Source organism: Ascaphus truei, chromosome 8, assembly GCF_040206685.1.
Source record: "Ascaphus truei isolate aAscTru1 chromosome 8, aAscTru1.hap1, whole genome shotgun sequence".
NCBI classification, from domain to species: domain Eukaryota; kingdom Metazoa; phylum Chordata; class Amphibia; order Anura; family Ascaphidae; genus Ascaphus; species Ascaphus truei.
In genome coordinates this window covers 64,201,909-64,225,884 of record NC_134490.1, presented here as the reverse complement: position 1 = coordinate 64,225,884, position 23,976 = coordinate 64,201,909, and the positions used below count along the sequence as shown (strand labels likewise).

The window sequence follows — 23,976 nt, the reverse complement described above, 5'->3', positions numbered from 1 at the left end:
ATTATGGTTTACTAAGTTTTCCCCTCCCCTCCCCCTAATTCTTGTTTGTTCTTTATAAATCCTTTCTATCTGTCACAGCGCTAGTTACACACATTATTTTGAGTCTCACATTTTACTGGGATCGATTCTGTGACGGGATGCATCTTATAAAAATTAAGTTAGGTATTTTATTTACATAAACTGTCCACAGCAGAGGCAAGAGTATATATGTCTATACTGTATCTGAGAGCACTGCATTCTTTTCTTAAATCTAGCATTAAACCCATGTTATTGCTGAATTGAAACTGCGCAATGATATGTACATTGCTAAACTGAACAGCCTTTGCTGCCTTAAAATGTAATTCTCGTAATGTTTTGTTTTTAATTATCTAACAGCGTTTTCTATTTAAAGGCAACAGACAATCTGACCTTTCCATACTTAAAGCAGCAAAACCCCTTGCACTGCATCGCCTTATTATTTTTAGTGTTTGGATTGAAGGAGTGGGTCTTCGGAGCTGAAATTAACACAGTTCGGCTTTGGAGACCCCCTGCTTCAATCCTAGAACAGAAAAGTTTGGGTGTCCGGGTGTGTGTGTAATAGTTTCTGCATAGATCATGCTCTAACACTTTCCCTTTCCGTCTGTGTGATATGTGACACGTGCTAAGCTGCCAGTTATTTATTTTTTATCGCATCCAGTATTAACCCTTTGCTGTAAAGCAGGCAGTCAACATTTCAAGGCCGCGCTTTTTGCATCAGGTTTCTTTATGATGTTTTTTTTACTGCCTTTCCTTATTAGGTTTGTCCAATGTCTTTAATTGTTTTACTGTATATCTTAAAGCTAAATAAACCTTTTTTTATGTACCTGTTTCTGGATCACTACATTGCAAATCTTGATGAGCTGATCCCTGGTAATATACCCCCTAAAAGCAGAACATTAGTGCCACACACTGTCTCTTGTTACTTTTACAGAAGGAGTAGCTCGAACATGGCCAACTCCAATTGTCAAGGGACACCAACAGGTCAGGTTTTAAGAATATTATTCCTTCAGCACAGGTGGCTCAATCAGTGGCTCAGTCATTCTGGCTGAGCCACTGATTGAATTACCTGTGCTGAAACAGGAATATTCTTAAAACCTGACCTGTTGGTGTCCCTTGACAATTGAAGTTGGCCACCACTGGAGTAGCACATTGCATAGGTAATTTCACGGTCTTTGAAGTGGGTGAACCCAGTTCAAGTCCCAGTATCCGCTCCCCTTATGACTTTTTGGACCAGTCTCGTCATTTCCCCAGGCCTTCGGCACTAACATTACATTGTAAGTTGTGCAGGGCACGGACTTGGTGTGCCTGCAAAACTGTTTATGAACAGCACTGTACACACTATTTAAAAACCTAAATGTCTATCAATCAATCGAAACTGTCTTAAGATGAACCTCTGAATCGGATTGCGTTGCAACCTTCTCATTACAGTTTCCTGTTTATTTGCCTATTACAACGTTTGGATCGAGTAATTGTAGTGCTGTAAATATAGGCCTTGCCAGCTTCTGCCAGTTGCGTTGGCTGCCGTCCACCATAGCCATCACTTGGGAGATTTCCGCTAGAATTTAATGTGGCTGGTCACGCCTCCCGAGACCCTACCATAGAAGGCAATGTGCAGTGCAGGCTTTTTTTCCATTAAGGATGAAGTATTTGGGAGAGGATAGTCTTTTATTGCTATGTACTGTATATGATGATTCTGGAGAATTCACATCTATAACCCTTAAATATCTCCCCTTATGTTTCGTAGGTTTTATGGGTTGCTGCTGGGTTCTATGTGCATTCTCTATCTCCTTCCCTTATGCTGGGTTCTGGCACTAGTCAACAGCACCTTGTTCTTGAGGAATTCTGACTTCTACAGAGGTAAGGAAGTTATATTGTCTGAAATGTTACTAAATAATTATCATTTTTAGCCGTTGGGGATCCACTGCTTGGATGAAGCCTTCCCAATGATCTTCCAGGTACTGCGGTTGCAAGCCTTTCTTCTCTACGTTGCTCGAACACATTTTCTGATTTCATCCTCCATCCTGGTCATCGTCTTGGTCTTTTTACATTTCTCTTAGAATTCACCGCTGAAGCGTGTGTGCGTCCGTCCTAATTTTCCACTTGTCCAGTGCTGCTTCTTGATTTGTTATAACACTAAATTAAATTAGAATGGAAAAAAATGAAATGATTTATTTGAGGAATAATTGCCAATATTTTTTATTTTTTTTATAAAATGTGTATCACTTCTGTAGTATAGAGTGAGAGCATGAGGCAAGGACTGGGTTGAAGATGCAGATATATGTATGAGAACAAGATGTGAAAATAGAGATCACTACAGCGCTCCCTCACAATACTTTAGGACAGATTTAATATCCTTGCCTCTATATCAGGCGACAAGATCAAAATATGCACAGCGTGGAAAGAGAAAACCATATGGTGATGTTTGTACTGGCCCTTTGTTGGTTCTGCAGCTCAATCTGAGGGGGATCATCCCTTGATCCTCAAACGGTAGTGGAGTAGGAAGGGTGGTGAGCACACATGTAGAATATATAGGAAAAATATATATCAGTGATACAGTCTCATGCAGGTAAAGAACACAGTTCAATATATAGCAGCCCTATGGTAAAGGTATACACCTCACTCTGGGGTCAGGAAATGATATAAACTATTAAAGATATGTAATAGTATAGCTGTACTCACACGGCCGTGTGTGAGCCCATTCTCAGCAAGTAGTATCTTTACAACGTCTTCCGTGCACAGAATGTTGTCATCTATCATGTGTGATGTCCCTTATCCCGCGTACCGTCCCAATAAGGGTGATATAGGCGGGGAGTTAAAGAATACACTTTATTACAATAAAGAAGTTAATATAAACTCACACACAAGTTTATGCTTCAGCTCCGGACAGTCACTTTGTTAGCTCTGGCGCGGTGTCTTCCTGCTTCCGCGTCCGACTGCAGGACCGCAACAGGCAAAACACGTGACGGCTATGGTGGCTTTCCGTGTACAGCACTACAGCACGTAACCGACCAGGAACTACGCGTTTCGGAAATACCTTCCTTCGTCAGCTCTGGCGTAATAGTTTATGTCATTCCCTGACCCCAGAGTGAGGTGTATACCTTTACCATAGGGCTGCTATATATTGAACTGTGTTCTTTATCTGCATGAGACTGATGCAGATGAAATTTCAACTGATTTATATATTTTTCCTATATATTCTACATGTGCGCTCACCACCCTTCCTACTCCATGTATGAGAACAAGGCATGTAAAATAAACACGGGGGGCTGGAATTTGACCTGAAGAGCTTACAATCTAATTTGTATGACAGAGAAGCTGTTTCAGCTGTTGGAGGTTAGTGGCTCCTCCTTCCCAGGTTTTAAGCCCGCCCCTCCCCACTTCCCAAGTTAGTAGGTCCTTTCATTCTACTGGATATAGATCCAATGTGGTCTTTCTCCCTCCTAATAGAGGCAAATGAGAATTTTAATCCTGAGAGGTTAGTATTTTATCTGGTAGTGTTAGGACTTGCGAACAGGTGTCTGCCTTGTCGTGGCTCGCAAGCTTACAACGCTTTGGCCAAAGGGTTAAACGAAATGACCATTTTTCAAGAGAATATATAAGTATTTTACTGTGTATTTTTGTCATGTTGGATGTAGCATTGGGCTTCTGTCATCTGTTGTATACATATGCCACGCTCAATAGCACTCCTTTTTGATATATATGTATGTATGTATGTATGTATGTATGTATGTATGTAGAGGTATCAGTACCGTGTTAGCCGAGCACAAATAAAAGCATTTCGTTAGCCACAGAACGATATCATCTATTTATTTTTTGATTATATATATATATATATATATATATATATATATATATCAGGGGTGGGGAACCTTTTTCTGCCAAGGGCCATTTGGATATTTATAACATCGTTTGCGGGCCATACAGACACAGACAGGCACACGGCAGGCATGTAGCCACACAGAACCCCGCCCCCCTACCTCTGGTAGTTGCTGCTGCTGCTGGGGGGATCGTGTAGGGCGGATGCTGGGGTAAGTGCGGGGAATGCTGCGGGGGGAGTGCGGTGGCAGCTGGGGGATTGCTGGGGCTAGTATGGTGGCTGCTGGGGGATTGCTGGGGCTAGTACGGTGGCTGCTGGGGGATTGCTGGGGCTAGTACGGTGGCTGCTTGGGATCGTGTAGGGCTGCCGGCGCCTCACACCACCTCCTCCCGATCGGGCGTGCGGCGGCCATTTTTTTTTTAAATTAGCGCAACCCCGGTTATAGCAGTTGCCTTAGCAGGGCCAGACCAATTGATTCGGCCTGACGTTCCCCACCCCTGAGATATATATATATATATATATATATATATATATATATATATATATATATTACAGACAGAAAACAAGAAGAAAAAACAGGCGCACTCCTAGTGTGAAAATATAAAACAGTATTTATGGGGTTTTAAAATATAAAAAGCGCACTCACAAACAGAGTAAAAATACAAGCATTTATGAGATATACTCAATCGCCTTGAAGCTGTGAAGGGAATGTATCAGCCTGTCCCGTTGGTGCCACCTCTGGTGTATCCGTTGGTTCAGCAAGGTGCACTGGAGCCTCCGCAGCCAGATGATGTAATAATCAGCAACACGGTCAGAAACTCCCTCCAGATACACCTCCCACAGCTCTCACTGCTCACCAGCAGGCAACTGCAAAACCGGAAGCAACAGCAGTCCCAAGCAAAATAGTAACAGCTCCAAGGTACTCTCTCCGTTCGTGCAGTAATGTCAGCCACAAACTCGCCTCTTTGGGAAACGCCCTACGCGTTTCGTCACTAAGTCCTTAGAGCTGTTACTATTTTGCTTGGGACTGCTGTCGCTTCCGGTTTTGCAGTTGCCTGCTGGTGAGCAGTGAGAGCTGTGGGAGGTGTATCTGGAGGGAGTTTCTGACCGTGTTGCTGATTATTACATCATCTGGCTGCGGGGGCTCCAGTGCACCTTGCTGAACCAACGGATACACCAGAGGTGGCACCAACGGGACAGGCTGATAAATTCCCTTCACAGCTTCAAGGCGATTGAGTATAATTCCCTTCACAGCTTCAAGGCGATTGAGTATATCTCATAAATGCTATTATTTTTACTCTGTTTGTGAGTGCGCTTTTTATATTTTAAAACCCCATAAATAATGTTTTACTTTATCACACTAGGAGTGCGCCTGTTTTTTCTTCTTGTTTTCTGCAGATATCCTTGGGATTTGGTGATCCTTATATACGGGCAGCAAAACTCCAGTGGACTAAGTACATTTTTTTGAAATTTCAACTGACATCTGGTTTTTATTTTATTTTTTGTTTCATATTTTTTATTTTTGCTATAGATTTCAGTTGTTATCACACATTCGCCCTTTTGGGGATTCTTTGGTCAATAGCTTTGTTAACTCTATCTGATTTACACAGCTGATTTATCCTTGTCAAGCTTCCTAAGGCGCTACTCCAATTTGTTTGTTTTATATATATATATATCTATATATATATTTTGTGGGGGCTCAGGGGTTCCCAAAAAGAGCTTGCTGGGGTTTTGTGTTTTGTTAATCTAATTTGTATGTCGGATGACTTGGACCCTTATTCAATATGTAGGGAAGTAGCTTCCAGTGGTGGGAACCACATTCAAATGAATGGGACAAACATATTTTCCAGCAGGCAGTATTACAGCTTCACAGAAGAGACGGCAGAAGTAAACCAGAATTCATTAAATATTCCTGGAAATGTCATCAAGTTTAAATGTGGTTACAGGATGTTGAAATGTTTTAGTGTTTTCCTGATGCTTTCATGAGAAGGGAACTTTTTAAGTCTAGTCTTGAAGACTGAGAGAAAGGGAGGGTATAGGTGACTGGATTCCAATGTTGTTGTTGCTGTTAAGGAACCCTATAATTCTAATGTAAAATTCTGTATAACCCCAACCCTCTCTAATAGCGCATCTGAGATCAGATGCATTGTAAGGAACCCCAACCCTCTCTAATAGCACGTCTGAGATCCGGTGCATTTTAAGTGTAACGGTTTTTCTGGACCTTCCTGACCCACCCAATCTCACATTGGCCCCTGTGGTCTAACCGGTCCCCATTACATGGTCGTGTCCGGTGGTGCACCTGTTGGCAACAGGACTCCTGAGTCTCCCGCATGATGGTGTATGGGGAATGTCAACCCAGACAGGCAGCTGAGGTAGTGTGCGCGAGTCCTACCTACATACAGTGCAGCGCCTCCACCTCATCAGGATCTCTGCGTCCGCAGGGAGATGGTTCTGATGAGGAACTCCTCTGTGGTGCCTTCCGCTGTGGAATAACTTCACACTCACACATGGGGGTGAACAAGGGCATTTTTTATTGATGGTATAGGCAGACTGTCCCTCGCAGCAAACAGCTTAGCCACTCATCTTGTACAGCACTCTCCTTTCAGAAGATCTGCCCTCCCAATGGAGTTGGATCACCTCTCCTCTCAGGGAGATCACCACCTGTGCCAGGTCCCTGGACACAGTGTAGGCCCTGCCAGCCTTACTGCTGCAGGCCCAGCTACTTGCTGTAGAACCACTCTCTGAACTCTTAGTTAACACAGTGACCTTGAACATAGACTTGAACACACTAACTTTGGGCAGTGCTGTGCCTTATATACCCTAGGAATAGCTCCACCTCCTGTGTCACTAACAATGGACACAAGGTCTGTTACCACTCCCCTCAGATACATATGACACCTCACAGGGGTGTGAGGGCAAACCTCCATGATTAATGCTGGCAATCCTGTATATTTACCAGGCTTACTGCCAGCATGAGAGAGAACTGTATACCATTTTTAAACATGGCTACATTAGGAACCCCAACCCTCTCTAGCGCGTCTGTGATCAGATGCATTGTAAGGAACCCCAACCCTCTCTAATAGTGCGTCTGTGATCAGATGCATTGTAAGGAACCCCAACACTCTAATAGTGCGTCTGTGATCAGATGCATTGTAAATTCTTCTGTATTTGGTACAAATTTCAACTGACCTGAAAATTGCAGAAAACCCTTTTAGGGATGCCCGGGGAACCCAAGTCTTCCTAGGAAACCCTGGTTAAAAACACTGGATAGATTATCAATGGTGAACGCGTTCCAGAGAGCAAGTAGTAGATGCAATAGGTATGAAAACTTACTAGGGCCTGTAAAATATAGGCTGCCTTAAAGTACCTTTCACCAGCTATATTAATTTTCCTTTTTGCACTATGGGAATCTGGGAGTCTTCCGAGGCTGAACGATGTTACTTTCAGCTTTGGGGACCCCCCAGGTTCCCAAGATATTTGCTGGTGACGTTATTGGTTAACTTGCTGAGGATTTAACCCTTTTGAGTGCCAATGTGGCCGCAGGGGAGTGCGAGACCCCTCCAGCACTCGGTATCACGCGACTGCTCCATCGCTGATGATGTAACGGGGGGGAGCAGCAGGAGAAGTCACCCCCCCTTCCGTTCTTCATTCACAGGGAGCGCAAAACGCGATCTCCCCTAGCAAAACCAGCATTTATGTTTTACGTAGCTACTAAATCATGGGGCGGGGTCGATGGGTTAAATGGCCGCCCAAGAGGATACTGCAGCAGATGAGGCTTCCTATTGGCCTGTAAGACCTGCGAGGTTTGTTGGCCATTTTAATATTCAGAGAGTAAGGACACCGGTAACTGCACCAATAAGTAGCTCAAGAACCGAAGCTGGAAATAGCGCGGTTTAGCTTCAGATGCCCAAACTGTAATAAGGCCAGGCGGGACTGCCGCTCCTTCCCTCTCTATCATAATGCACATAGCCTGCTGTCGGGGGGATTCGGGAAGCTATAACTTTAGACAGAAAGCAGACACAGAAAGAGAGAGAGTCTCCACATGAGGAGAAAGCAAGAATGCTGGAGAAGGGGAGAGGCGGAAATAAGGATATTAAAGGAAAGCGATGAGGAGTGGGGAGAAAGAAAAGTCACGCAAGTAATTCACGTTGATACTAAAGTTTTTAATAAATAATAATTTTTTTTATTTTTTTTTTTAAACCCAAGCTGTCATTTTGACGGCTTCTATGCTAATGTGTATATATTCGTGTAACAGACTTAATTTTACGCTTGAGAGAAGTTCCACTGGGCACCGAGATGTCTAAAAATTACTTTTATTTTACGAAGAGGCAATCCAAGGTGGCGGATATCTCTCTATCTCCGGGGACCCCCTGCTTCCGGAGATGCTTGCCTGCGAATTGGTGCCGGTAGCCGCTCTCCTCGGCTGCAAGGGTTCACAATATGTTGTCCAGAGATTTCACGTCCTGTGGGCCAATAGGAAGCCAGGACGTCACCGGTGCGGCTTCCTATTGGCCCATGTGACGCGGGCGATTGAAACTTCAACTTGTTTGCTGAGCCGGAGCAGCTACCTGCACCTACTTCGGAGGTAAGTATCTCCGGAAGCAGGGGGTCCCCGGAGCTGAAATTAACGGCTTTCTGCTCCGGAGGCCCCATGCTTCAATTCTATATTTAGGTTCCAAAGATCGAGGGAGAAGATTCAGCACGCCAGTTCGAATAAAGTACAAGTTTAAAGTGCAAAAATAAAGATGTTTATTTTTGTACTTTAAACTAGTATTTGTGTTTATTTTTTTGGTCTGGCGTGCTGAATCATCTTCTTTCTTGCTCTTTGGAACCTGGTGGAGTATATTTCTTGTGTATGACTCGTGCACCTGCCGACATTTGCCTATTTTTATATATAGTTTTCTCTCTAGCATCTCGTGACTTGATGTTAATTGTTCTGAGCTGTTTGGATGGCTTTTGGGGCATATAGCATCGAATTTTTTTTTTTTTTTGCCTTTTAGCCTTTCCTCTGTAACTGGGTTAAATTATACCTTTTTTTTATTATTATGGTTCAAATGTAAAATGATAGGTAAGAATCTGTGAAAAACAAAAACCAGTAGCACTAAGAAACACAAAAACCGTGTAAATGGGAGTATCGCATAAGGTTGAACTTTATATACAGAACATTATTAATACATTTTTGATCAAGAAAAAGATGCAATTGTCCAAAAACAAACTGAACACAAGGGGGCAGTGTGCATTGTATAATTTTTGTTAAACTCTGCCTCTTGCACAGAAATACATACTGTAATTGTTATGAATTCCATTGTTTCTTGATAGCGAGGAGTAAGATTAATGGTCTATTCATTTCACTATCAGGATATATTATGCCTCAATCAATATTAACAAATGTTAGCTGTTACTTTCAATTTAAACTTCACTGTACCCAATACATATATTTACTGATTTAATTAGAATGAACATGTTTTGACTCGCGTTACCCATCATGAATTTACTGTCGAAATATATAACTCGAGGTGAAGAACTTATGTTTTTTTTTAAAGTTTAGCTTAATTTTGGAAATCTTTTTGTATTTTGACTGAAAAGAACTAAAGTTAGTGTGGTTTGTCCTTTACTGTGGGATGAGGTTTTTTTTAGTGCATCTTTATCAGGAACGATTTGAAACGCCACCGGAGTCCGTTCCACCTGTAAGTCCGTTCCACACAGCTTGTCAAAATCCAAACAAAAATGTTTTTTGTTTACTTTGCCCTTTTCATCCGTCACATGCGTCATTGTGAAATCATTCAAGTGTTTTCTATTTTTGAAGAATTTAATGGATGTGAAAACATGTTCTTCAAGTCCACCTAAAGATGGCAGCCATTGTAGTTAGAAAAAAATGTAATAGTCCTGATTTTTTGCTGCATTCTTTCCTTGGTTCATTAGATAAGAGAACAGAGGATGATAATGGGCTCAATCAATTGACACGATTTAATTTGAATCCACGAAACGTTAGCAATTCTAGTTTGTTGGTAATATATATACAGCATTTTGCAAATCCTGTTTTGACATGAGCATTGAGTGAGAGGAGGACACACCCAGACAACGGCCATTTTGTTTGCTGCAAAAAGAGATTCTGTTTCTCAATATTTATTTTTAATCTAGAGCCTTAGAGTGTGCGTCTTTGGTGTTGTGTTCATTAAATGTTATACCTTCCTTCCTCAGTGTGCCCTTAGCTGCTTTTATAGAGCTTAACAAAAGCCATATTTATTGTGTATTTTGCAATTAAATTGTTGGGCGTCAATTAGAAAAACAAAAATATCGTGAATTATGAAATGCAATGGTAACAAAACATGTCTTATTGCTGAGGGATTTCGTTGTATTGTAATTATATTATGTTAAGTTATTGTGACAGCTTTGTAAGTTATTGGCTTTTCAGGAAGACTAAGGGAACTTTGCTGGTATCCAAGTCACTGGTCACACCTCTTGCAACACGATAGACGTGCTCCTTAAAGCGCCTATGCAGTTCTAATGCCTAGTGTTAGGCACTAATGATGAACAAGGCATCAGCTAGAAAGGATGTTTCTGGTGGCCATGTTTCATGTTTAGTATTGTAATTTAAAAGGAAATATTCTTTGCAAACATGATATCTACCTTGTGCATGATACACTGGGAGATTCTGGTTCAGAACCAATAAATAACTAACGGGGGGAATTTTCTTCTTTAAAGTATTTTCTTGTGAATTGTAGGAGGCGGAATGGAATCCTGCCTTTAACTTTAATCTCGCACGTGGTTGAGTGACCAGGTCTTACAGTTTATCCTAGCAAAAGGTACATTTTGGGTTCCCCTCCATGCAGTGGCGGATTGACAGTTTTGGCACCCATAAGCCCATACCTTTTTGCCGTCCCTACATTTTTCGTCTCACCCAATACACATAATACCCCCCTCTCTTCAATACACATAATATCCCCCTCTCCCGTCAATACCCCCCTCTCTTCAATACACATAATATCCCCCTCTCGCGTCAATACCCCCCTCTCTTCATAAACATAATACCCCCCTCTCCTCACTACACCAAATTTAATCACCCCCCCCATGCAGTGCGCACACACGGCACCCCCCCTCCCCGTGCAGAACATAACATACACGGCACCCCCTCGCACCGTATAAACACACAATGCCCTTCCCTGCAGCACACACACAAGGGGCCTCTGAATGGGGAAGTGTTAATCAAGTGTTTTCTTTAACCTTGTCCTTTATCAGAGAGCCAATAAAGATAAGGGGGATCTGGCTGTACAAGCACTTGCTGCTCACACAGTGACCTCACACGGAGTATCCAGAGGAAATCAAAGCATCCCAAGTCTCACGTTAAAACAAATCAATAAAAAACACTTGTTTCAGATATGCGAGGGGGAGGGGGGGGAAAGGCTTCTAGTTTCTCATTTTGGTCCTCAGATCAGATCTGAAAATGTATTGAACACACTTAATTTAATTTCTGAAATAAAAGAGATTTGCTGTAGAAGACTGCAGGATAATTACTACAAATGGGTAAATTGTCAGTCATATTTATATTGTTTGCTTTTGTGATGGAGGAAAAGTATTAAGATCAGGGACCAGGCAGGATTTTTTTTTTTTTAACACTTTACCTTTTTATTTAAATAACATGTCAGTGTGATATCACAAAGTTCAGCATTTTTTTTAAATATGACACACATGTAGCTCACCCATTGGCATGAAGAAAAAATGGTCATTCTGATGCATACTTCAAATTTGACATGTTAGAAACGTATTGCGGATGTAATGCAAAAGAATTGCACTAGATGGCACCACCGTAACTCAACTTGGTTTTACAGCCGCAAATCCCCATCCTTTTCCGGTGATCTATTTTTCTTTTTCTTACATAGCGTGAAAAGAAATGTACCTCATAGCTATTAGGAGGATGTGTAGGGAGCTAGAGAGGCCATCCTGGTTCTGCATGTGCGTTTATAGTCTATGGAAGCTATTAAAAGTGAAAACCTTTTTCTATCAACATGACAATTGACTGATCCTTCATCTTGAAAAATGAGAAGGGGTTACAGAACAAAGTGGCTCTGAATACTGGTCTTCTTAAACCGGACATCTGCCTTGGTTTTTAAGGATGTCTGTTTAATAAGTGACCGCTACTTAATATAATAGTTTGAGATTTAAAAAAAAAATCCTAATTACTACCCTTTTATTTGGTACATTTATGTCAGAGATTTGCAGGGTTGTGTAAAACCCAGCACCAATTACTTTTTAAACGCACGGTATCCTGGTAAATGTATTTGAGTGTAAATCTTGCATGATTAAAATCTGGACACTGACAAATCTCTGCAGCAATTCAAGTGTTTTTGTTCCTTCATATTTTCCGTGCTCCAGCCTCCCCAAGCATGAAGATGAGGCAGATGTTTGCATTTGGATGTTGGAACGTACATTACATCCACTTTTTATTTTGGCATTGTGGTGTCCCTTGGACAGATGCATTTATATCCAATGTGAAAAGCAGGATGCCTCTTGCATAGCTACTGTGAAGTCTGTTTGTGGATGTTGCTCAGATGGTGAATTTGGTTTTAGTTTCAGTCTGTCTCAGATGGAGAGTAGAGTATCAATTTTTGGATGAAGTTTGAGTCTGGAGACCATAATAGTGTTCATGTGTGTGTTAGTAATTATAGGCTTTATGCATGGTTCCATCTGGCCAGCACTTTAATGGTTGATGGGACTTTGTGCAATTTGTCGAAATGTCATTTTAATGTAGGCAAAAGCATTAAGGATGGACTGAAACATGGGCAATTATGTATACTGTGAGTATTTGTCTTACAAAATCTCCCGATCTGAATGTGGTGAGACAACAGATGTCTTGTGGCTGGCTACAATAACAGAGGAATCAGTTTCTCCTCTTGTACGTACATAATCCGGAAATACCTGTAAAATGTTCATTTGTAGATAACTACAGTTAACGTTCCTCTTGAGTTGTAGCTGTACACAAACGGAAGCGCCTGAAATCAAAAAGTAAATGCAATAAAATATATATTTTTTTAAATGCCCAGGAACTGTGAAGACACAAAGGTGGAAAAACACAACAGGTTACAGCATTTTATAACTGGTACAGTATGTGATATTGACATGAGGGAAATCGATCATCTCTTCTGGAAAATTCTACTCTTTGACCTTTTTCTTTCTGTTGAGTGTTCTGTATAGCTACAACAGTGATTTCCAACTTTATTTTTGGTTGAGGAACCCCCAACCCTCTCTAATAGCGCGTCTGAGATCAGATGCATTGTAAATTCTTCTGTATTTGGTACACTTTTCAAATGACCTGAAAATTGTTGGGAACCCTTTAGGAATGCCCGGGGAACCCTTGGGTTCCTAGGAACCCCTGTTGAAAAACACAGAGCTACAATGTCCAAAGTTTCCAGCTTTTAGTTTGCTGCCAGTTTAATTTACACATGCATTATATGTCCTAATATATTTTCTATATGAACGGTGCTCTTTAATACTAACAATATCCCTTACCTGGCACTGAAATATATTGAAATGGGTATCATATTGAGACCATAAGACATCCAGGAGGTGAGACTTTTTTGAGTTGTGCATAGCAACATACCAAAAGACCTCCCACCTCCTGATGTTGCCTTTTGGAACAGGTCATATGTTTGGTTGTAACCCCTTTTATTCTCCAACATCTCTGAATTTTTTCTGGGATATTTTCCGAATGCCACGCACTTCACCGTGTTCATGCCGCATTCATACCGCATTCATACCGCATTCACGTTCATGCATTCAATATTACGATTGCGTCACAATACCGGAGCATATTCCGGGGGGGAAAAAATACTGCATCTGCCCGCGGTAATCAGATACGGCTGCATTAGGATAAAGGCGGCCGCCACTGTATGTTCATAGAGCTTTACAGAACAGGCAAGACATAACACTGAAATTGTATTGCAGATTGTTAACTACATTGTATCTCGTCTGTAATGTGGATGCTTAATTGTTATCAAAATATACTATTAGGGCTGTTTTAAATATGGCCCTTGGGAAGACGTTGATAACATATCTAGTACTATAAACTAGGGCCAGGAGAGTAGGAGGACAGTGAAAACATGTTAGATCACTCAACGGACAACCAACCTGATGGTTGCTATCTTTGCTTTAACTAAAAAGGCTGAAATCTGAGACCCACAATTTCAAGCACTTGAGTTTGTGTAATTTTATGGCTGCCTTCGGCAAGGCAAGTAATTACAGGCGGACCCGGTGTAATTGGGTCCTACGTTTTACTGTTAACTTTGATAACATAAATAAATCCTTGAAGGGAAATTAACCCTAGAGTGAGACTGACAGAAGGCGGGGTCTGAAACTGCAATATCTCATACTGACTGGATAAGGCCAAATGTGGAGATATTTGAAGGTTGAGTCATGTTTATCTTTGTACTTATTTAGAAAAGATATGAATGCTTAAGAATTTTGCAGTACTGTCTGCCAATCACTTAATTGTCTATTGGCAGTGCTGTGAGTTGGCCTTAGACCAATGATGCAAAAAATAAAATAATAAAAGTACTTTTTTTTTTTTTTTTAAAGCAGCGTTTTGTCCTTCTAATTTCTTTGAGAGGGCGTAGAGCTGTATTAACGATGCGCTTTTACTGTGCTGCATAGTGAAACATGAATAATCTGAGACTAGCTCTGAGCAGCATGCTTCCGTAGTAGCTCCGCCATGTAAGCCATTACCAGCTCTGTACTTCAACCCATATTATGGACCCAGGCATGGTTGGGGACCCTGTTGTTTTTAATATAGTGTAGAGTGAGCGGGACAGCAATACGGTCTGGCAGGGAGCAGGCTTGTGACGCTACCTTTTTGGAGAGAGTGAACCTGGTTTGCAACTGTGTTGGCTTCTTGTGATTTGAGGGCAAGTCAATTCAGGGGAATGGAACGGATAACAAACTAAATAGGGGGCAAGTGCGAGTTTAAAGCAAATTAGTGCAGAAAGGAAGGAGCAGATAAGATAGCAGATAAGAAAAAAAACTTAAATGCATGCTTGCTAATGCAAGAAGCTGGACAGATAAAATGGGGGAGCTTGAATTAATAGCTGCAAGGGAGCAGTATGATATCATAAGCATTACTGAAACATGGTGGGATGAAACTCAGGACTGGACAATTAATGTAGAGGGTTATTCCTTTTTTCGGATGGATGGATGGTTGGTCTAAGGTCGTGAGTGGAGTACGTCAGGGATCGGTACTGGGACCCCTGCTTTTTAACTTGTTTATTAATGACCTTGAGGTTGGGATCGAGAGCAAAGTCTCCATCTTTGCTGATGACACTAAATTGTGTAAGGTAGTAGAATCAGAGCAGGATGTAATTTCTCTCCAGAAGGACTTGGAGAGACTGGAAACGTGGGCAGGTAACTGGCAGATGAGGTTTAAATACAGATAAATGTAAGGTTATGCATTTGGGAAGCAAGAATAAACAGGCGACTTACAAATTAAATGCGGATACATTGGGGGAATCCTTGTTGGAGAAGGATTTAGGAGTGCTTGTAGAAAGCAGGCTTAGCAATAGTGCCCAAAGTCATGCAGTAGCTGCAAAGGCAAACACGATCTTATCTTGTATTAAACGGGCGATGGAAGGGAAGTAAACATAATTATGCCCCTTTTTACAAAGCATTAGTAAGACCACACCTTGGATATGGAGTATAATTTTGGGCACCAATCCTAAAAAAAAACATTATGGAACTAGAGAGAGTGCAGAGAAGAGCCACCAAATTAATAAAGGGGGTGGACAATCTAATTTACGAGGAGAGGCTAGATTTAGATTAGTTAGATTAGATTTATTTACATTAGAAAAGAGACGTCTAAGAGGGGATATGATAACTAATATACAAATATATTCTGGGACAGTACAAGGAGCTTTCAAAAGAACTATTAATCCCACGGGCAGTACAAAGGACACAGGGGCATCCCTTAAGGTTGGAGGAAAGGCGATTTCACCAGCAACAAAGGAAAGGGTTCTTTACAGTAAGGGCAGTTAAAATGTGGAATTCATTACCCATGGAGACTGTGATGGCAGATACAATAGATTTGTTCAAAAAAAGGTTGGACATCTTAGAAGGGAAAGGTATACAAGGATATACCAAATAAGTAAACATGGGAAGGATGTTGATCCGGGGAGTAGTCTGATTGCCAATTTTTGGAGTCAGGAAGGAATTTATTTTTCCCCTTATGAGATATCATTGGATGATATGACTCTGGGGTTTTTGTTTGCCTTCCTCTGGATCAATAAGTAAGTATAGATAAAGGATAAAGTATCTGTTGTCTAAATTTAACATAGGTTGAACTTGATGGACACATGTCGTTTTTTTTCAACCTCATAATCCACTATGTAACTATAACTATGTAACTAACTCCTAACTCTAACTCCTTGTGTCACTGGCACCAAACTCTAACTATGGTTCCATCTGGCCAGATTGAAATGTCTTTGGGGCATAGACGTGTGCAATAAAATGTTATGTTTCCACTGTTATTAATGCAAGTTTGAATGATTTTTTTTGTTAACACAGGTTTGAAGCAGGGGGTCCGGAGCTGGACTCCATTAATTTCAGCTCTAGGGACCCCTTGCTTCTGGAGATACTTACTTCAGTATGGGGTGCCAGTAGCCACTCGGGCTGAGCTAGCTGGTGTTTAAAGCACCCGTGTCACATGGTCCAATAGGAAACTGAATCGGATGATGTCATGGCTTTCTATTGGCCCGCAGGGCGCAGGAGCTCTGAAAGTCCGCCATTACGTGAATCCTGCTAGTCGAGCAGCTACCGGAACCCCCTACGAAGTTAAGAATCTCTGGAACCTGGGGTGCTCGGAGCTGAAATGAATGGGGTTTAGCTTGGGAGACTTTCTGCTTCAATCCTATGTACAAAATGTAAGGAAAAAAAACTGCTTTTTGTTTCCGCCTTTAAATTATTCTAGGTATTTTTTATTCATTAGCTGTGTCGTATAACGCTTCGGAAAGCCTCCATGTATATGGAAATGTGTGTGGTGAGTTTATTGGAGAATTCACAGATCTAAAGAGACAGATGTGAAGGAGCCTAAAATTACAAGAAGAGTCGCCCTGGAGCATGTCAACCTACTCTTACTAATATCGACAAGGACATATTACTTTATGTAAAACAGTTTTTCCAAAGTAAAAACTGCTGAAACCATTGACATGCTAGGTCTAAAAGAGTCTGTATAATTCAATTTGCTTGTCTGTTGCTTAACTCAGGGGTGCGCATATATGCTGCGCCCCCACCTTACCCAAGATCCAGCGTCAAATGACGCGCGGGGTCATGTGACATCACGTGAGCCGCAGCGTCATTTGACAAGCGTTGCCATGGTGACGCGTCACCGAGGACTAGGTAGGAGACACTGCAGAAACCTCACGCGATCCCCCGGCATTTCATTTAAATACCTTGGGGAAGCGTGCAGGGACTCTGCAACCACCGTGCCCCCCTGAAAAATCTTGCGACCCCCTGGCTTAACTTATGGAGTAGTTTATGCAAAGGGAAAGTAATTTATCCCACGGGTTGAAGTATCTTGATATTTAAATATGGATCTCTTTAATAAATGGCTTATTTGTTAATACAGTATAGTAAAATAATGTCGAATGGCAGCACACCTCTGGGCAGTGATAACTTTCCAAACAATGTTTCGCTTCATAACCGGGCCGTTTGTTTATTTGTTAATAAATTGGGTTAATTGCCCACAATTTAATGTGTTTTCTTTGCATTGACATTGTCGCATTATTCCATATTTGCCTTCCTGGTTTAGTTGTAGCAGAGTGCAAAGCTTCATTGCAGAAGAAAAGCAGCAGTGACCGCACTTCCTTAAGCTCATCACAAGAACCCCAAGAGGCAGAAAGTGGCACCATTTTGGATCGCACTCCTACACCTATTCCAACCAGCTCAGATGTAAGTGGCACCCTAAGATTTATACACAAATTGCATTACTGAGATAATGCTGTCGGGCGGTAGGTGAAAGATTTGCCTGTCGCAGCATCTTAGAATCGTAAAGTCTCAGGACACACACGTTTGCTAAAAGTTCCTCTATTCAAAAGCTGTATTACTCTGCTACTCTTCCTACAAAGCTTACAAATATTACCGGCTAGGCTACTCCAGATTGATCGCCTTTTATAGAATCAACGTTTCGGTGCAAATATGGCAACAAAATTATAGATTTGTGGGGAAACGATGTTCATATAGACTTCCATCTTAGCTTGCCACAACGTATCCATTTTTTATTTTTTTTTGTTAATGGTCCTGTAGACTTAATGTGCAGAAAATGATGGTGCTGGTGTCTGACCAGGTGACACCAAGTATCGTAAAAAATATCTGTCTCCTTCTCCAAATGATGGAAAATGACCCCCCCCCCAACTAAAAGGTAACATGATGGTGTACCAAGTAACTTTTGGGCATTGCTGAACCAAAATTGCCATCTAAATCTCAGTGTTGTGTTTGCATCGTGTGATTTTTGGAAGATGTTGGATATCCATCAGGTTATAGAAGATAAATGGACATTCCAAATTTTACCGTCACTTTTATAGTACATACAGGTATGTGTTTAGTGCAGTGTTTTGTGACACAATCAATGCTTTTTAAACAATCAACATGTATGCAACTCATTATAAAACTTGAGGTCTTTTCCTAAGTGGATATACTGTGTGGGGCAATGCAAAATCATGTATTTGTAGTCAAAAAGGATTTTTCAAATGTGTATTTCAGTAGCCAGGAATGTTAACCTAAATCCCAGCAAATCTAGAATAAACACCTAAAGCAGATTTTTTTTTTAATGACGACAATGTTATGCCGCTTTTCCACTGTTTAATAATTTCCAAATACAATTAGGTTTTTAGCTAGGACCATATAGTACTTTAAAACTACATTTCTTCACATAATTTTTTTTTTTTTTTTTTGCTATCGTTTCATATTATTCCACACATTCCTCCAGCGCTCCCTGGATAATTATTTTCCTCCACACAAGCCCTATGATTCCTTTCCATCTGGTAACTTGGATGGAGACCTTGGGATCTCTCTTTATTTCTGCATTACCGTTGGAGATTGGATCAGGTCTCCTAAATCATCTGCAGCCCGGCAGCGCCTGTGTGCTGTGTCCACGCTTGGCCCCAAGCCCAGCCTTCCTTTGGGACAGAGATATTGAGTTTATTTTTATAATGAATGTTTTTTTAGGAAAGGTATACCCCTTTTGCATAACGTTGATTCCATTTCTTCCTCTTTGCTGCTATCTTTTTCGTTAGCTGCTTATTTATATTATCTAACCACTACCTGTATTCTTTCCCCAGTCATTTTGCTTGCTGCCTCCCTCCCTATTTTTTTTAAGCATTTCTGCCTTCTAATTCTTCACTGTTCTGTTTTCTTTCTTCATCTGCTCTCTCCTCAGTTCCCCTCCTGCTTGGACAGCTCAGAGTTCACAAGCCATAAACTGGTAGGATTTCAGAGTGTGCCATCCTGCTTTCAAATGAAAGCATTTTGAATTTTGTTACCAGCACCACTGGAGCAAAGGTAGCCTAAAACACAGCCAGAGGTATAGTTTTACTGTGGGTCAGGAGAATGCATCAAGTAGTTATACTTGGTGGTCAAAATGCCAGGAAAAAAATGACATCTATGGGCATATATAGATACTTAATTTATATATACTTAACTTTCGGATCTCCTTTAGCAAATAAAAATACCACTTTGAGCAAATTCATGTCTGCAACCCTGCTTTTCACTATTATCTCTTAACATATAATGCTTCCACTATAGCCAGGGATTCTGGGAAATGACATGCAAATGAGCACACTTTGTCACCTTCATTTAAAAATTGTATGTACACCATGTGCTCTAAAATAGAAATGGGGATAGTCTTATTTATTTTTTTATCCTTTTTAAAAAAAATGTTTTAAAGAATGGGGCTCTGGACATTTGAAATGACAAATAGTGGTATTTTAGGTTTCTGTGTATAAAATGTAGTGGAACCCATTAACACCCCACGTCAACTTGTGTATGTACTGTACCAGTCTGAGTCAAAGTAACTATGAGTTAATCAGTGTCTGTTCTGTGTGCTAGGACCTCTCACCTGGGAGTGTGGAAGAAGCAGAGGAGGCTGAACCCTATGAAGAATTTAAAGATGCCATCGAGGTGGGTCAAAAAAAAACATATTCATCAAGTTGGATGGATGATGTGACTGTCTAGTTAGTGGATGGGTAGTATATTGATTTTATTTCCCTATTTTCATATATGTATATGAAAATAGAGCATTTATCTCTTGTCAATCAGTTGACAAAGAGATACAGGCTTCAAATAATCCAAGTGTATGCCTCAACATCAAGTCACAATCAACCAATAAAGGAAATTGTCACCTCCCAAGATCATTATGGGAGCTTTCAATGGAAAGATTGGTGCCCAGCAGAAAGGCAAAGCTCCTGTTTGTAAGTATGATTATCATAACCGGAATTAACGTGGATTGGTAGAATTTGTAGAATGTTGCGAACTTCTACATCATGAATTCATCAAGAAGAATCCAAATAGAAAATTAACCCAATGGAACCAAGAGGAAATGGACTATATCCCAGCTAACACGAAACGCGTGATTGAAGACTGCATAGTTCTTAACCGTTTTGACATAAGGAGTGATCAACGATTGATTCGCTGCAGATTACATCTGGAGGCAAAGTAAAAAAACAAACAAAAATAAATGATTAAAAAGACCAATTACAAAACTACTATAGAGCAGCTCAATTAGGGCAACTTGTTAGCTGGCATTCAAACCCAACCTAAAGGAGGTGGGTCGAGAGAGGATTTGATTTGTTCCCCATGCAGAATAAAAAAATCTTCTCTGGCTCAACAAAAAGTCTAGACCACCCGAGAGTTTCAAGAACCCGGTGATATCCTTTGCCTGTAATATCTGGGACTCCCTCAAATTCAAGTTCCAACTAACCGATACCCCTACCCTCGTGCAACCCCTATTCTCTGACCCCTCTCTTCCTTTTTACACAGAAAACCCGCTCTCCCATACCTGGGTTCAAAAAGGACTCACGAGAGTCAAAGATATTCTCGTTCAAGGGAAAGTCCCCCCCATTCGCTTCTCTACAAATGAATCATGATATCCCCTCTTCTGATTTTTTTTCAGATTTCTCCAGATTAGGCATTATATTCAATCAGTCTACAAATCAAGTCAACCCCATGCTTTAACTCTGTTTGAGGACTGGTGTCTACACCAGCCCCACACAAAGGGCATTATCTCCAGAATATATCAAAGTCTATCCTCTATCAAGAGCAATCAAACCCCCGATAAATATATGGTATCCTGGGAAAAAGATCTTAACGTCTGTATAGATCTCGATACCTGGAAAGACATCTGGGAAGTTGCCTCCAAAAATTCATCGCGCGTTGTAATAAAAGAGAATATTTACAAGTTAATATTCAGATGGTATATGACTCCTGCCAGACTGCACTCTTTTCTCCCAGCGGTCTCCCCTCTGTGCTGGCGTGGTTGTGGTGAAGTGGGGAATATTCTGCATTTATTCTGGTCATGTCCCAAAATCCAACAAACATGGACGGAAGTGTTCACCTTAATACACAAGATCCTAGAAATCACTGTCCCACTGTATATATATTGTTAGGCAAGCCAATAGACAATATCCCCCGAAAAAAAGCTAGAGTACAAGCCCAAATGTTAAATGCTACACGGTGTACAATTGCCAAAAATTGGAAACAACCTGCCCCCCCGTCCTTAAACCAAATAAATAACAACATTTGGCATATAGTTTATATGGAAAAACTCTCAGCCTATCTGAACAGCTCTACCTCGCAATTTTCTGAGATTTGGGCCCCTTGGTTTCGCTATGCAGGTATATCCCCATATATAGATTAGAATATTTGGAACAGAGTGATACATGTGGTAATTAAATTGTTGTGTACAATGCTATATTTATACAAATGCTACCCCTCCCCCAAATTCCCGACCCCCCCCCCTTCTATCTGTTATATGTTTTGTTCATTCTTATTTCGTATGTAAAAAATGCTCAATAAAAATGTAAGTAATAAAAAAAAAAAAAAAGACATATCAATAACCTCAAAAATAATACCGCATTTCAGCTGCAACTGAAATTGCTTCAGCTTGCATGAAGACGCGTTAACAAACTAAAATGAAGAACTTACAAGGAAGATTGTAGTTGAAAGCGCAGAAAAAAACTGGAGAAATTACTAAACAAAAACCAGGATAGAAAAGATCTGATGAGACAAAGCAATTACTGAGGAGATGACAAGAAATGAAGCAATCTCAAAATGAAAGAAGAATTGAATATGCAGAGCTGTGCAAGACAATCCACGAACGTATAACTGAAGATGTAAGAAAATGTAACTGTGATATGGCGAGGAAGACTATTGAAGATAACAAAAGCTGAAAGACAAAGTAGCGATTTATGATTTGTTACAAGCAAATCATTGCACTCAAACATGACAATGGATCAAGAATAAAAGGCTGTGCACTTATCATAAAGAGTGGTGGACGTCTACATAAAGTTATATGAGAACACGGATTACACAGGGCACAATCCAGCAGAGGACAAGCAAGAAGAAACCACCAATGATGTACCATGCATCCTCCCAGAAGAAGTGGCAAAAGCAATCAAATCCATGAAGAATGGAAAGGCTCCCACGAAAGATGGAATTACAACTGAAATCTTGAAAGAAGCTGTAGAAGAAATGGAGGAAATCCTTAAACTCAAGTAAAAAAAACTTTCAATGTTCTAGTGAATATTTCAAAACCTCAAAACTTGTGTAATCCTAAAATTTGAAGATTCAAATAGAAGCAGGAGCACAGCCAGGATCCAGGGTGAAAAAAATAAGATTCCAGGGCAACTCCAGATATCAACAAATCTATTTATTGAATGTAGCTCACAATGGTGGTGAAAAAATGCACCTACGCGTTTTGTCCGTGAGGACTTTATCAAGGTGTGTTGATAAAGTCCTCACGGATGAAACGCGCATAGGTGCGTTTTTTCACCCCCAATGTGAGCTACATTCAATAAATAGATTTATTGATATCTGGAGTTGCCCTGGAATCGTTTATTTGTTCATCCTGGATCCTGGCTGTGCTCCTGCTTCTATTTGACTCTTCTGACCTTACCTTCAAGGACTGTATGCTCTGGAGTGACTTGACTGTGCTGGCATGATACTGGCAGGTAATGGGCAATAGTCCTTACTATATTACCTTATGCTAGTACTTGATTATTATACATTATTTCCCAGGGAGGAAAGTATCAAAGGCCATTATTTGTGGATATTAGGTGGACATCGTTGGGTCCCTATCTCTGCTGGGTCATTTTGTGCATGGACTGCCTTATTGTGGCATTTACACAGCACCCTGGACACACATGGAGTCAATTTGATTATTCACACAGAGAATACATGTGATTTGTGAGCACCATTCACCATCCATCTCTACAAATCCTACATTTTCCCTATACTTCTTGACGTTGCTGCTGGAAAAGGAGGAATGTTTCACAGTCCTAACACAAAGTTTCAAAGAAAAAAAAAAGAGAAGCCACGTCAGCTTAAAAAAAATTGAGGGGGAGGAAAAAGACAAATATATTGTAGTATATTTGGCAAATGGTGGGAAATAGTTGTGCTGTGATTGGTAATAAACTCAGAGTGCATAGAAAACAGGCACTGAAATGGTGAATATCCTAATTCAGTTCATGAATCAAAACTGGGAGGTAACCAAGATTTCTCATATAGGGCAAATAAATACAGCTGAACCCCGTTATAACGCGGTGCTCGGGGTCCACATAATGAGACCGCATTATAACCGGGATTGCGGAATGGCTGTCACAATCGGGGGTCCCGCGACGACTTACCTGGCATCTGCAGCTCTCCTCTCCCTGCTTCATCAGGCTGCGTCCACGTGTGTTTACATACAGTCTCCCAAGCTTGGTGCTTGGGGAGACATTTCAATTTCACTTTCAAGCAATGACACCCCAAAATTGAATACATTTGATATAATACTCATACAGGAATCGAACCCATGATCTTTCATATGCAAGTGCAATTCTCTAGCTGCTACACCACAGGGTTGGTGTGATAAATCTGACTCTATAAACAAACTTAACATCTACGGCACA

At 40.8% G+C, this 23,976-nt stretch overlaps 1 protein-coding gene across 11 annotated transcripts in view; it reads left to right on the top strand.

The window, feature by feature from the left end:
- The window catches only part of ZFYVE27 (zinc finger FYVE-type containing 27), a 65,056-nt gene that overhangs the window by 12,079 nt on the left and 29,001 nt on the right, over positions 1–23,976 (top strand). For 7 of the 11 annotated variants that reach the window (XM_075612355.1, XM_075612356.1, XM_075612353.1 and 4 more), the window contains 4 exons: positions 1,763–1,875; positions 17,625–17,764; positions 19,251–19,295; positions 19,919–19,990. In XM_075612355.1, coding sequence (XP_075468470.1) covers positions 1,763–1,875; positions 17,625–17,764; positions 19,251–19,295; positions 19,919–19,990 — 370 coding nt within the window. The remainder of the gene's footprint in view (positions 1–1,762; positions 1,876–17,624; positions 17,765–19,250; positions 19,296–19,918; positions 19,991–23,976) is intronic. The other 4 variants (XM_075612365.1, XM_075612359.1, XM_075612362.1 and 1 more) reach the window with 1 other exon arrangement.